This window comes from Hyposmocoma kahamanoa, unplaced genomic scaffold (genome assembly GCF_003589595.1).
Source record: "Hyposmocoma kahamanoa isolate Upper Pololo Valley unplaced genomic scaffold, ASM358959v1 202, whole genome shotgun sequence".
Classification (NCBI taxonomy): Eukaryota; Metazoa; Arthropoda; class Insecta; order Lepidoptera; family Cosmopterigidae; genus Hyposmocoma; species Hyposmocoma kahamanoa.
Genome location: NW_020653726.1, coordinates 11,635,684 through 11,649,670, shown reverse-complemented (window position 1 = coordinate 11,649,670; position 13,987 = coordinate 11,635,684). Strand labels below are relative to the sequence as shown.

The 13,987-nt window shown below is 35.3% G+C and overlaps 1 protein-coding gene across 1 annotated transcript in view; it reads left to right on the top strand.

The window, feature by feature from the left end:
* Positions 1-13,987, top strand: part of LOC113227180 — an 88,203-nt gene that overhangs the window by 51,547 nt on the left and 22,669 nt on the right. Inside the window, exons 3-4 of the mRNA XM_026460063.1 lie at positions 2,708-2,841; positions 11,591-11,707. Of these exons, the coding sequence (XP_026315848.1) occupies positions 2,708-2,841; positions 11,591-11,707 (251 nt within the window). The remainder of the gene's footprint in view (positions 1-2,707; positions 2,842-11,590; positions 11,708-13,987) is intronic.

Below are 13,987 nucleotides of genomic sequence, written 5' to 3'. Positions count from 1 at the left end.
ACAGAGTGTATATAACCTCAAATGGCTTTGGTCGATTCCGCATAACAGAGGAAGTGTTGAATCAATTACTTTGAAAAAAAAATATAGTAAAATTGACTATATAAAGTGTTCACTATCGCGATTCTTAAAAATTTTCACGATAGAAAAAACACAAACTTACCTCGAAATTTAAAAGAAATTCGCTGAATTCAATAGGTACTTTACATATACTAATGATTTTTTTTAAACTAAATAGTACACGTGTACTATACGATATACATTTTTCTCATGGCTTTAGTTTAGTTTGTAAAAAAATTAATTCTGATATTACGGGAAAAATTAGAATTCGTGCTAAGGTAGTATCGACTCTTTGGTGACAAAGCGGGAAAATGCAACTTACTTCAATTACGATTAATCATATTGAAATTTATTAAAAGCCATGATAGCCGTGGTAACCTGACGCCTCTCAAGCAGAGAGCGTGGATTCGAATCCGGACTCGCGATTCTGAGTTTCTCGGAATTTGTGTGCGAAATTTAATTTGAAATTTACCGTGAGCTTTTCGGTGAAGGAAAACATCGTGATGAGACCTGCATGTCGAAGAACGTTCACAACTCTTGGAAAACGAGTAAAGTCCCCAAACCGGACTACGACCTAAACACTCGCCTGAGAGAAAACCCGTGCTCAGCGGTAAGACGTGTATAAAAGGTTGATGATGATGATAATATTGATATTCACATTACTTATGTCACAAAAGCTATATACTTGTGACAAGTATGTCACGATCGAATAAAGATGTGAACCATTGTATTTGTGTCTGTTTTTTACTATTTATCACTTTTAAATACAACCCTTTAACATCTGTGTTACTAAAATCAAAAAGAAGTAAAATTTGCGTCACGTATGTCGAAAACGCTCCATTTTTCATAAAGTATTGAGAATTTACTCTTATATTTTTTGTGACGGCATCAATACGCAATTGGCAAAATTGAAAATATTTCTTGCAAAACTGCCTATATCAGCCTGCACGTCGAAGAAGGTTCACAACCGTCACAACAGTCGGAAAATGTGTGAAGTTTCCAACCAGCACTCACTCAGCGTGGCGGATATATATAATGCTAATCTTGCAGTCATGTCTGTGGTGAATTTTGTTCAATAGAAGTTTCGAATCATTAGGATGTAATATTAAAGTAACCTAAAAATTATTAGTAATTCATTATTTATGAAACTGTGTCAGCCCTAACGATTTTTTTATTTGAAGGGAGAGATTGCAAACATTCGAATTCGAGTAGTAATTGAATTTCAGAATCGGGAATTGATGCTGAATGGGTTACGTAGTACATTAATATAAAATAAAATTTTGCAGTAATATTAATAGAATTCAAAAACTTTATTCAATTACTTTATTCATAAATAATACATATCAATAGGTACTTTGTAAGCTTTACAATAATTGGTATTACTTCTAGAGAACCCAATTATCTATTTACCTATTTAAGCGAGCAGACCATAGCAAAGCTAACCTAAATAATAAGCATTAACAAAAATGTTCTTTCCACTTGCCATTATTGGTTACCTAGCAACGTTTTATTATTAAACATTCTGCTACGAAATTGGCTATAATATAGTAAATAGAAAGATTCGCCAGTAATATATGTGAAACCGTGGTAACTGGGCGGTCACTTTCGCATCGTGTAACCGGGAGCTTAATATTGAGATACAATGTAAACGTGCGGCCGTTGTTGGCAGTATCAACCTTATTGTAAGAGCAGTAAATTAATTTATGTACGCGTTGCGGCAGCACGTGTTGAACAGTGTTTGAATATTTTGTTAATATTGCTCTACTTATTGTATTGTTACATGATTACCTCTAATGCGATCGATAAATTATTAAGCTCATAGAGACCGTATTGGAATTTACCTAATTTATATTTTATTACAAACGTGTTGTAATTAATATTTTATACCCAACTTAAAACTTTTATTACATAATTAATTTTATAACGTGGAGGAATTTCTTTCGAAGAAATTGTAATTTTATTTATATTTGACGTCATTGTGTTTCCTCTATTATTTTCATTCTTTTTTGTAATATAGTGACATTGATAATATAAAGTAAATGATTCTATTCTGTCCTCTTCTTGTCTGTGGTATTTGGACATCGCTACAAATATCTTGAACGTTAACTTTTATTAGCTTAGTTCCTCTTCATGTTACGTTATTGTCATCATCCTGTTTATGAGTTAGGCTCTTGTCGGTGTAGTCTCCTCCACTCCTCACGGTTCATAGCCATCTCCTTGACCTCTTCGTAGCTACTCTCTTTCACCTTCTTCTTAATTTATTACAATACGCCATTCTTAGTCCTCCTCCCTTTCTTTTCTATTCTATCTTCCCCTCAATTATCACTCTCACAAATTCTTCATTACGTAACAAATTATGTCCAAACATTTTTCCCTTTCTGCTCTCTAAATATGCGTCAAAAGATTTCTTTCTTCCCTAATTCTGAAAAGAACTTCCATATTTATTACATCATTTTCATACATCGAAATTGTCGCATTGTTAATATCATATTTCAAATGTTATGATTCAAATCCTTTCACTTATTAAATAATAACAAAAATTACGATGCCAATGTTTAACGACTTCGACTCTCAGTCCAGATTTTTGCAGAATAAAATGTGTTTTTGAATCAAATATCGGTCAGTTGATAATTTGATTACTTGTCCACAGATCTGCCCACTTCAGACCCGACTTTAACAGGCATCAAACGCCGATACAAACCCGGCATGAAGCTAAAGGCGGAGTGCATCAGCCCAAACTCAATGCCAGCTGCGAACCTCTCCTTCTTCATCAACAATGAGCCGGTAACGTAATAAATAACTTTGTTTTTTATATTTTTATTCGGTGCTTTAATTTCGAAAACTCATTTATTATTTATTTTGTGAGATACAGATCTGAGTTGAAAAACTAACGACAATTTGACTACGGACCTTGAAAACTAGTAACAATACCGATAGGTCTTTTGATAGTATCATTAGATAGCATAATTGACTAATACTATTGATTGTTATCGATAATATCGATTGTATATCTACAATCTATATTATCCATAATATCAATAGTGTTGGTATGTCATAGCAAACTTTCTATCGATATAATTGCCACTTTTAATACTGTTGTGCTATCGATGATTTAATAACTGGAATATTATTGCCTTGCAAGAACAGCAACATCGTAAGTAAGTAATTAGCAAATAACCAAAAAAAAAACTTATTGAAATTATGGACGGACAGTACGTTTTATTTAATGCAATATCAGTATCGATAATAGCGATACTAAAGACTCTACGGGCAATCAATCCATATAGAACATGAAATAACAACGGATAAGTGTTAGCTGAAAACTGTTAACATCTGTAAAAAGCTTGATTACGCCCAGGTGGGCGTTCAGGCTACTGGTGATACAACAGCATACTAAAGGATGTAATCGGTCCCGAATTATAGATAACACGAGTAGCCGATGCACTGAGAAGCCCTTCTTTCTTATTGTAGAGTGTCTGTGGGTAGCGGTCCTGATCGGCATTACAATGACGAGAGTGATGGGGTCGATTCCTAAGGACTTCCCTGGGTTGACAATTCCTATAAACGCGTTCTCACAGTAGAGGTCAAAGTAGATTTTCCACGTTCGTTTCTCGAATCGTGAGGAGCGTTAAATGTATATAGAGGTTGGAATTACACAGAAGGTGATTGCTAGCGTGGTTTGCCTGTACGTAGATGACACAGTCGTGGGTCTTGATAGGATCCAAGCTGTGTAATGTCTCACTTTAAAAAACTTGGTCTGCGTATCGAAGGGATGGAGACAGCTCATGGGAAATTGAGCGCAGGTGTGCACTGTTTTAACGTAGTCTTAAATTTTAAAGTTTTCCATAAGGTGTACTTGCAAAGTATTTACCTGTATTTTTCAATGGGTTTTGGCAAATGAAGAAGATCTCCGCGCTTTTGTTGAGTTTGACCTAGGCGTGTTGTGTGTGATTGAAAAGCCGTGGAATGTAGGTTAAGACTGTGCGCGGAGTAGTAAACAGATATACAAGGAGAAAAGAAGGAGGCAGTATACAGACCCGTATAGGACTCCGATTGTAATAAGGAGAGAGAAAGACATCGTCAACTTGAGAGTGGAATTAGACGCTTGACACAATTATAAATACGAGACGATTATACCTACAACTTATATAGTAAGTCGTTGTCTCAGACTTTATAAAAGGCTTTTGCCATATGATCAAAGAGGGTGTTGGTGGAAATGAATTATGACTTATTGAAGCGTTTTGAAATGTGCTCAACTAAGTGGTGCAACTGCCGCGTCATGCGGTATTCTTTCATTTCGCTGTAACCGATCCGAGCGTTACCTACCTACCTACCATAAGCCAACCTAAGAAAAAAAATTTAACGTTTTATTTCTGCCACTACTATAACTGAAATAACAACGTGGGTCTTGAAACCCTCCCACAGTTCGCTTGAATGTATAAGAATTAACGTTGCATTGTAAGCGATATTCGTAGTATGAAGTAGAGTATTCTAACTGTATTCTACCATGGCTGAACGGTTACGATGCTAATCTGCCACGCAGAGTACCGGGTTCAATTCCCAAGCCGGGCTAAATATTTGTATGACCTACATTAATTTCCTATAGTGATTTTGGGTGTAAGTACAGGACCGGGTTTTCCTGGTGCGGGGTTTTGAGTGTGTGCGTTATTTATTTATTATTTAATTTTACTACATTTATTGTAACTTTACTGCTTTAATGTGTTGTGCGGGACAAAGGAGTGAAATGATACTCATAAAGACGCTGTATACATAATCTGTTTACAAATAAATTGTTGAGAAATATACAGAGTGTATTTTTAAATTGGACGGTAATGTGGAAATCTGAAACCATACAATTCACAAGGAACTTGTCTTAGGAACCATTTAGTCTTTTGTTTGTGAAAACAATTTCGGCTTAGTAAATTTTTTAGTCAAGTTTGTGTTGTCAATAAAAATGAATAAAGATAATCTTGTATATCTAGTCTTCTATGGTTTCAGATTTCCCTATACTGCCCCATATAAAAAACACTCTGTATGCTTCATGCAATTGAGGTCGCGCGTACGTCATTAACTTTGTAGTAAAGTGAAATTTTGAAATATCGCTCAGTTCCCCTACACATAGATTAAATAAATTATGTCAAAATTAATATTGCTACATGGTTTGTGTTCTGCATGTATATATGTGTCAACTTACACAGTGACACCGTTCCGAGAATGTTAATAATATACTTACTATATATTTTGTGCATCGGAGGGGACAATTTATTTAACAAAGATTTATATTTATTATATGCCCTTATATGCTCAGTGTAGTTACAACATTATCACTAAATGTGCAAAGATAAACCCTAAGTGTCACTTTAACATTGAAAACTCTCACATTTTATATCCAATGAAACAACAAAACAATTTTCGGGGGAATTGAAAACAATTTACCAATTTATATTAAAAAAAAAAAATATAATTTATATAATACTAGAGCTGGTTACCTGCTTTAGAATTGCAGACAATGGATCGTTACAGAACGTTAACTGTAGGGGTTACACTAGTGGTGACTTTTTAGAGGTTGACTTCGTTCACGTTAAGGGTCTATGCTAGCTTTCTTGCTCATAAACTTTGGGTGGTAACAATCGAATAACATCGACTACAATTCCAAATGTTGTAAAATATATTTTAATACAAGTCGATGATGATAGAAGTCGTTTTCCGAATTCGTTTTGGGATCAGAAAAGTTACCTAAAGTAAACTAACTAACTAAGGGTAACTGCACAAACAGCGGATGCACTTTTTGGGCTTAAACTGTCCTTCGACAAAGACCGCCACCACCTTCGCGAAGATGCAATTCAGATGTTTAACGTACGTGACCTACATACACTAGACAAGATTGCACACTTGAACACAATTTAAGTCACGCATTTGCATTTGACAGCCTAAATACTTAATGAAAGTGTCTATCGTTTACATATCAAGGTCTTGTAGACTGGATGCATAAAGCTGAGAAGCGAGGTTTGTGAGTTCACACCGCGATTCCCCGCACCTCGCCCCTCATTTGTCTGCCTCGGCTGAGATGTCTTGCTGACCCCTCAACGTGATTACGCTGCTGTTGCCGATTCTAACCGACTCAGTGCAACATCACAACCCAGGCGAATCCAGAAGGGGGAGAAAAAGAAACAGATACTCATCTCTGGATCTGTGTCGTCAGTACCACCGAGAAAAATGTAACCAATGCGACGAGGACGGTTTCAAAAAAAGGTGGAACAGAAAAATAAGCCGTAACCTTGGTGGCACCACCCCGACTGGCCCTAATCATTTACTGAGTCCAACGATAACGACAACGTAATTATACGGCAACCAGTGATACCGATAACGTGGCACGGCTTCATTACTTCACAGTCTGCGGATATTGTGGCGTATATACGGGTGAAAGCCAATGCTACCCTGAGAGTCGAGCAGTGCGGGATCTCGCCACAATGTGAATTTTAATTCATTTTTGTTAAGAGTACCGACTCAACATCTGTCGACCTTCATGAAGTAGGAGTTTTGGCTGAAGGGTGTCGTGTAAGTACCGACGGCTCCGAGGCCGTCTTTGCGTCACACGTCGCAGACAATACGTGGAAATAATTAGCAATTAGTGTTTGATTATACTGTTATATATGTTAGTCTATAAGGTATGTATTTATGGGTCTTTTTAACCTGAATATAAATTTTAAAAAATGCGTATTTAGTTTGAGTAATTGAGATAGAGTGGATTAATGGATGTGACGATGATAATGATGATCGATTTCTTTCCCTTTACAATTTCCAACCTTCTTCTGGTGAAATTTGCACTATGTATCTGATCTACATCACAATCGAACTATGTGTATATGGCAACAAAAAATCTGTAGCTTTTTCGTATCTTACTTTTAGTTAAGAATTTGCTTTTCGTTGGAAAACCTTTTGCGAATGGTTTTTCTGAAATCATCTCTCAGGTTGCAGAGTACTTTGTTCGATATGTGAATATTTCATTCGAAAATAAATCTCGCCCCTAGATTAAAACGAATCGTTCTTGTGCTGAGTCATTCAAACAGACCGCTTACTAGACAAGGGTGAATGCTCGTTCCTGCACGGCTCAGAATGTTTGGACTCGAAATAAAACATTCAGTAAAGCCGGCACGTTCAAAAAATAGGCTTTGCATAAGGTCCATTTTAGCCACTTTTTCTGACTGATTTCATTATAATCTTGTAGAACAGTGTGCCTATGTTGTCTTCAGTGTCGACGCTCCAATACTGTTAATCCCCAGGGATCTGTTCAAGTTCCCTCAATAAAGCCGTTTGGTGAAAGACAGATAAACTGCATATAGCCAGTACTCATAAAATGGAATCATTCTTATCTCTGTACCATTTAAACTCTTAGATTTATATCTTTCAACCAATTAAATTTCCTGATGAGTGATAATAAATACTATCCACCCGAACATAACGTAAATATTGACATGACTGATTAATGAATTATAGTTTTTAAGAGGAGAAAAGCCGAGTATTACTTAATTCGTATTAAAACTAATCTGGGGGCTTACCATAAACTTTTAAGAAACAATAAATCTTATTACAAGCTTTATAAGCGACATTACTCATATAATACCATAACAAACCCTGAAATCTAGTAATCTATTTCTTTTAAAGTGATGGGAAAGAACGAATGAAGTCCTTGTGAACGAGTATCTTTTTTAAGACGATATGAGAACAATAATACTGGTGAAAACTAACGCGGTTATCACACATTATAGTATAAAAGTAACGGGACTTACTCGCCTAGTATTTTAGTCGGTAGCGGTCCGACTAGTTTCAACCATAATCAATGGTCTTCATCAGGGGCTGAGTGCAACGTTCTCGACCGCGTCACGTCTAGCACTAAAATCTAGTCTAAAATATTACGCGAGTAAATCCCGTTACTTTTATATTATAATAATACTGGTTTTAAAAAGTCGCGTCTTGGAGCAAATTAAGAGAACGAATAATGACAAAACTGTCTATAAAACAACATAGTTTCATCCTTGTTACAAGTATATTTTAAGCTCGACGTGGTACGATAAGTTAATGAAGGGTTCTAGCGGACTGTAATAATGGGATTTGGCTGCTAATGAAGAGTGAGTCTTACTCACCAAAGGAAATTTAAAGGTGGCGCCAGTGAACGACAAGACCCATTGTTCCACATCTCTTTTTAAATTGTTTACTTTATTTCTCTGAACATTACAAATTTCATACAAATACAATTACTTGTAATAATAATAATTTTATGGTACTCTGAAAAGTGGGCGTCATTTTACAAAAAAATGAGAAATAATCTATATAATAGTAATCATTTCTAATTAGAATATCAATTACGTGTGTTCATTATTGGTGAGTGTCGATGACTGGTGTTACTGGAGATTTAGAGAAATTCTAGTTTGGGTTGTTTTTAGGAATAATTATAAAATATTTTTTTTTATGACACATACTCGTACGGTATAATCTTTTTTGAGGATTATAAATGTTAAGTAAACTAATCCCGTACCTATATAAATGTTTAAGTAAAAAAGTTATTTCAATTTACAGACGCATTTCGCGTAACGTGTCGATCTTGGTACATCACCTTCACAGTTTATTAAAACCAAAGATATAGAAAGAATAATATACATATATGATTAAAATCAACAAAGAAAAACGCGCCAAAAACATTTAAATTTAGAATTTCTTTTTTTATATAATATTGAAGGAGTAGGCTATTTGCCTCTATCTGTCGATTCGGGAGTCGACCCGAATAGCACGAAAGTAAGAGAAGTACGCGAAAACTAATGAAGAATATTATTTGATAGGTTAAACATGAAACTTTACTAAAATAATTGAATATATAAGTACAAATTATTTTGTTTTATAATATCAAATGACGGGACGAACAAGTCGTGCGCATGATGGTAAGCTACACGTCCATAACAGTTGAAGTGCCACTCAGAAGTTTAAATCGCAAAGATCTAACGAGCACTGCCTCTGCGCCCGTCACCCGGAGACATAAGTTGACAAGTCCCATGTGCCTATAATGTCACCAGCACCCTTAAGGCGCGTTCCCATTATGTCGCCACGTTTTATTTATCGTTAGACGACTGTCGCGTCTAGCCTGTTCCCATATCACGACTATCTGTCATAACTGTGTCATGGACGTTAATTTTATCGTTGAACGACTGACGTGTCTAGCTGTTCCTACTAGACCGTGGTGACAATTTATCGGTTCACGGCAGCCCCCTTGTCGTTTTGCACGATAGAATCGTTTGAAGCTGCGATTATCTGTCGTCACATTTTTTCGTAACGTTTTATTTATCGTTGGACTACTGTCGTTCTAGCACTTTCCATTGTCACGACAGTCTGTCGTAGCAACGTCAAAAAAGTCGTGAACGGCAGTATAATACCTTTAATATTTCAGACATGATTCAACTGATTGAACTGGAATATAGGGGGAAGAACAACACTCGACAAATTAGATACTCAATGTTACAAATACACATTCGCCCACATCTGACGTCATTCAGAGGCAGCTTCCGCTTTGCCGCCTCTAAATTTTGGAATGACCTTCCACCATCGATGAAGACGGCTGAATCTTTTTATACTTTCAAATTAAAATGCAAGGAATGGCTTATTTTGCAACAGATGTCGTCATGTTCCTGGTCGGTTGTGGAATAGTAATCCATATAGTGTGATAACAGTCATTTGTACCCTTTGTCGTCCTGATTAGATTTGTTTGTTTTTGCTTGATGTGTGTATTATTATCAAGCGTAACCAGTAAATGAATAGTTAATAGACAATTTTTAGATTAATGATGTTTGTTTTGTTGTAGTCCTTTTGTTCAAAATTATGTTCCGACAATTTCCGACAGAGAACACAGGCGGAGTCTGGAAAACAGTACTATGATGAGGCTTCGTCTTTTCATCGCTCAAAGCTCATAATTTATTGTTACATAATATGTTGTACATGTTCTATATTATGTACCTATGTGTGGGTGTGTTTGATGAACAAAGTCCTATTGTCCATTTAATTTTTAATTTCAATCGTGTTGTACTATATGTGAACAATTATATTTAAATATACAAGGCACGATACTTTAAACTGCACGACTATCTGTCGTGACAACATAATGAAAACGCGCCCTTACCGTTCAAAACTTGAACACAGTAATGCTGACATTACTGCTTGGCGGCAGAAATAGGTAAGGTGGCAGTACTACCCTGGACGAACTCTTTCATGAGGAGCTCTACTGCTACTAAAATTTAAAACTGTCTTTTTAAGACTATATAAAATTATACATATGTACAAAAAGATTTGTACCGACTACTGCGATTCGCTACAAGGCTTATAGCGATACTGTTTGGAGAGGTTCTAAAATTCGTGAATTGACCTTTAGTCACACACATTAATGTAAATGTAAATATGTGAAAAAAAAATTAGCAAAAAAAGTCTTTTTGTGCTCCTGATTTTAATCTGTCAATATATACTTCATAAGCCATATCACAAAGACACTCTTTTTGGTTCTAAACCATTGACTTACAAGTCAATGTTCTAAACCAAAATTCTATTGTCTGTGATACTCGTCACTGAACTGAAAAAATACATTATAGTTGTGTACACAGAACTATGAGTTTCGAAAAAAGAACGTCGTATTTTTGCTAATTAAAAAAAAATTCTTAAACCTTACTGTGTTCCAGAACAGAATAGCGTCACTAAAATAATATTTGTGAAATTATTACAATTCAAATTATTTTATTTCACGGACACTTCTATTCTATCTCTTTGTAGCATTTGTTTAGCTTTCGTTTGAGTTTATTGTCGTGGATGTTAACAATTTTACTCGCAGTAAAAGTGAAGTCTTAAAATCTCGTACATACATAATATATATATATAAACACGGTACTCGACTTTTAGAAGACTCATTATATAACGATTGCATAACATAGTATGAGCTTACGGAACTAAATCCCATTAAATGTTTCGAATTATATTGTGAAGTATACGCTACGCTTTCGTAGCTTAAGCATTAAACATTTTTGCTTAAGAGACTAATTTTGTTATGTCAAACAACTGTTTAATTTTACTTTACTATGTTTTTATATAAAATATTTTGTGAAAGAATACTAAACTATGACTTATGAATGCGGTCATATAAGAATATGACTGCATTCATAAGTCATTTCATAAATCACTTGTGAATGCGGACATTTCATGATTTTCTATAGACTACCGTATGTAGAACACCGTCCATATACGATCGCAGGCAGTCGCAACACATGTGTCTATGGAATATTAAAGAAAGTGCTTTAATACGAAAATCACGTTTTCACTAAATATTATGTGCATTATCCTACGGCCACACTTATGTAATCTGTAGATATTTTTAGTATAATTTTATTTCATCCCATGATGAGCAAAGGAATTTAGCACGTTTGTTTCCTTGCACATAATATATTCCTAAATTATTAAGACGCCAGCTCTACATTCTTAAAAATGTTGTTTGTTATTTCAACAGGCATCATCACAGCATGTCTGGCACAGAGTGGATGGAGACAAAGCTGGTCTTATGACTGCCTACAGCACGATACATTTCGTGGTCCAGAAGCACCACTTTGTTCGAGGAAAACTAAAGGTATGTTCTTACATCTGGCTCGCTTAGTGGTTAAATGGCACAGCTAAAGTACATTTTTATTCAAATTCGGACAGAATAAATTAACTTTATTGTGTTTATACAGCATTGGTGTGCACAGCCTCGTAAGAAAAAGGATGTCAATTTTGTAACATTTTATGGTAGACAAATTTAATTTTGAGGATAGACAAAGAAACCTATAGTAATACGTACTTAATTTTCGTTTATTTTTTTCAATATTTTCAATAAAACCATTTGTCGATTGAATTACAAATATTTGCCAAGTTTTGTTGCAACCGGGTGACATCCAATAAACCGGATTCCTCCCCTAATTTGCCATCCTTAGAGATGAAATATTTTTTTCCAATTTAAGGCACCCCCCTTCCAACAAAAAAATAGCCATCAAAATCGGTTCACAAACAATCGCATAACATACACACAAAAAAATATATATTGCAGTCTAATTGAGAACCTTCTCCTTTTAAGTCCGTTTACAATAATAATAATAATAAATGTTTATTTCAAACATAACAAATCCACAGAATGACCAAATTTAGAATTTAACAGTTGTATAAGATATTAACAAACTTAAATTATAAAATCTAATATAACTAGTACTTAATAACTAAGATTCAAGAGACGAGTCGCAACTGCAAGCTATAGCATTTGTAATGCTATTAGTGTTGTCTAAAAGAGAAAAAAAAAATTCTAAGCACACAGCAAACCCATCCTTACGCGCTAACAAAAACATTCCCGATGCACTGCACTATCTTGCCAATTTAAAAATAGCTCGATGGCATTGTACGTTTACTTAGTGATACTTGACCCAAAGACTACCCGTACACATAGTCTGACATTATGCCTTAAAGGACGTTATTTGACCTGCAGAGCTAAAAAGGCCGCATAGGCAGAATGATAATATGCTTAATTGACAATTCATATTATGAATTTTCAAACAGAACAAAAAACGCTATTCATCTAGGAAATGAAACTATTTTTCCGGATTTAAATCGCGTATATTTGTTTTTTCAAACAAACCGACGTTTCGGGCCCTTTACAGGTCCCATGGTCACGGTTGACTGCGTTCTAAGGAGACGTCCATAGAACACTGTCACATAGATGAATTGCGTTATATGAATTGTAAGAAATTCCTAATATGAATTGTCAATTAATCATATTATGATTCTGCCAATTCGGTCTTTTTAGCCCTGCTGATCTTAACAATGTACAAATCTCTTAGCCAACATTACCACGCTTTGCCAATGCCCTTCCTTCTCGCTTAATATTATCATTATCGCTATGGCTTTCATTACCTATGTGAACATGATAATGAAACTTATGTACCCTAATCAACTTACTTCTATTCAGACACATATCCCGGTGCTAAATCTGGTCCATTTTTGTATTTGAAAACTTGACTTGAACAAGTGCCTGTTAAATTTGCTGACTCGGTTTGTAGCTCAGTTTATAAGAGCGGTAGCCGCGATTAGTCAACAGACACGAACCGTCGAACCATCAATTCCAGTCGGATTGAAAGAATTTTCCTTTGTGTTTGTTCGATCTTTGCATCAATAATAATTATAAACCCCGCCATATAACTTTGCATATTCTTCACAGATAGAAATCCGTTTTTCTCAACCCTCTGATCAATGCACTAAGCAGCGTCAGAACATGCGGATGTTCTGACGCTGCTTAGTGCAACTAAGCTTATTGACATTCCTCCAATATGACAGCTAAGAACTTCTGCTCTGCTCATCGATGATTCCGTTAACACTGAGATTAAACAAGCCAGGAGAGCTTAAATCGCCCTGTTTAACTCAACAACTTGGTATCTAATCATCTAAACGCTCGTTTGATCATTTTACGAAGTTACTTTGATTCTTATACCAAAATCTAAACAAACTAATGCACACCTTAGACATTTTCCACAACAAAATTGTAATTAACTAAGCCAAAGGCCTCGGAAAGATTAAAAAAGCATGACAAACATTGCAACTCAGTTAGCAGTCGTGGTGGAAAACCAAATTGGGCATCATGTAAACACTTTTACAGAATAATGTCCAAAACTCTATCAAAAACCTTTACCACAACAGTCATTAATGTTATGATTTTGTAATTATTAATCGAAAATATGTCACCTGTCCTATTTTCAACAATTGGTACAACCACTTTGCAAATTAAGTCTGGTAGTATATGTTCATAATTGAGACAAAAGTTAAATAAAATATGCAAAAGTCTTGGCAGGCTTCCACAAAATATGAAATATTCCAGACTGAGGCTCCT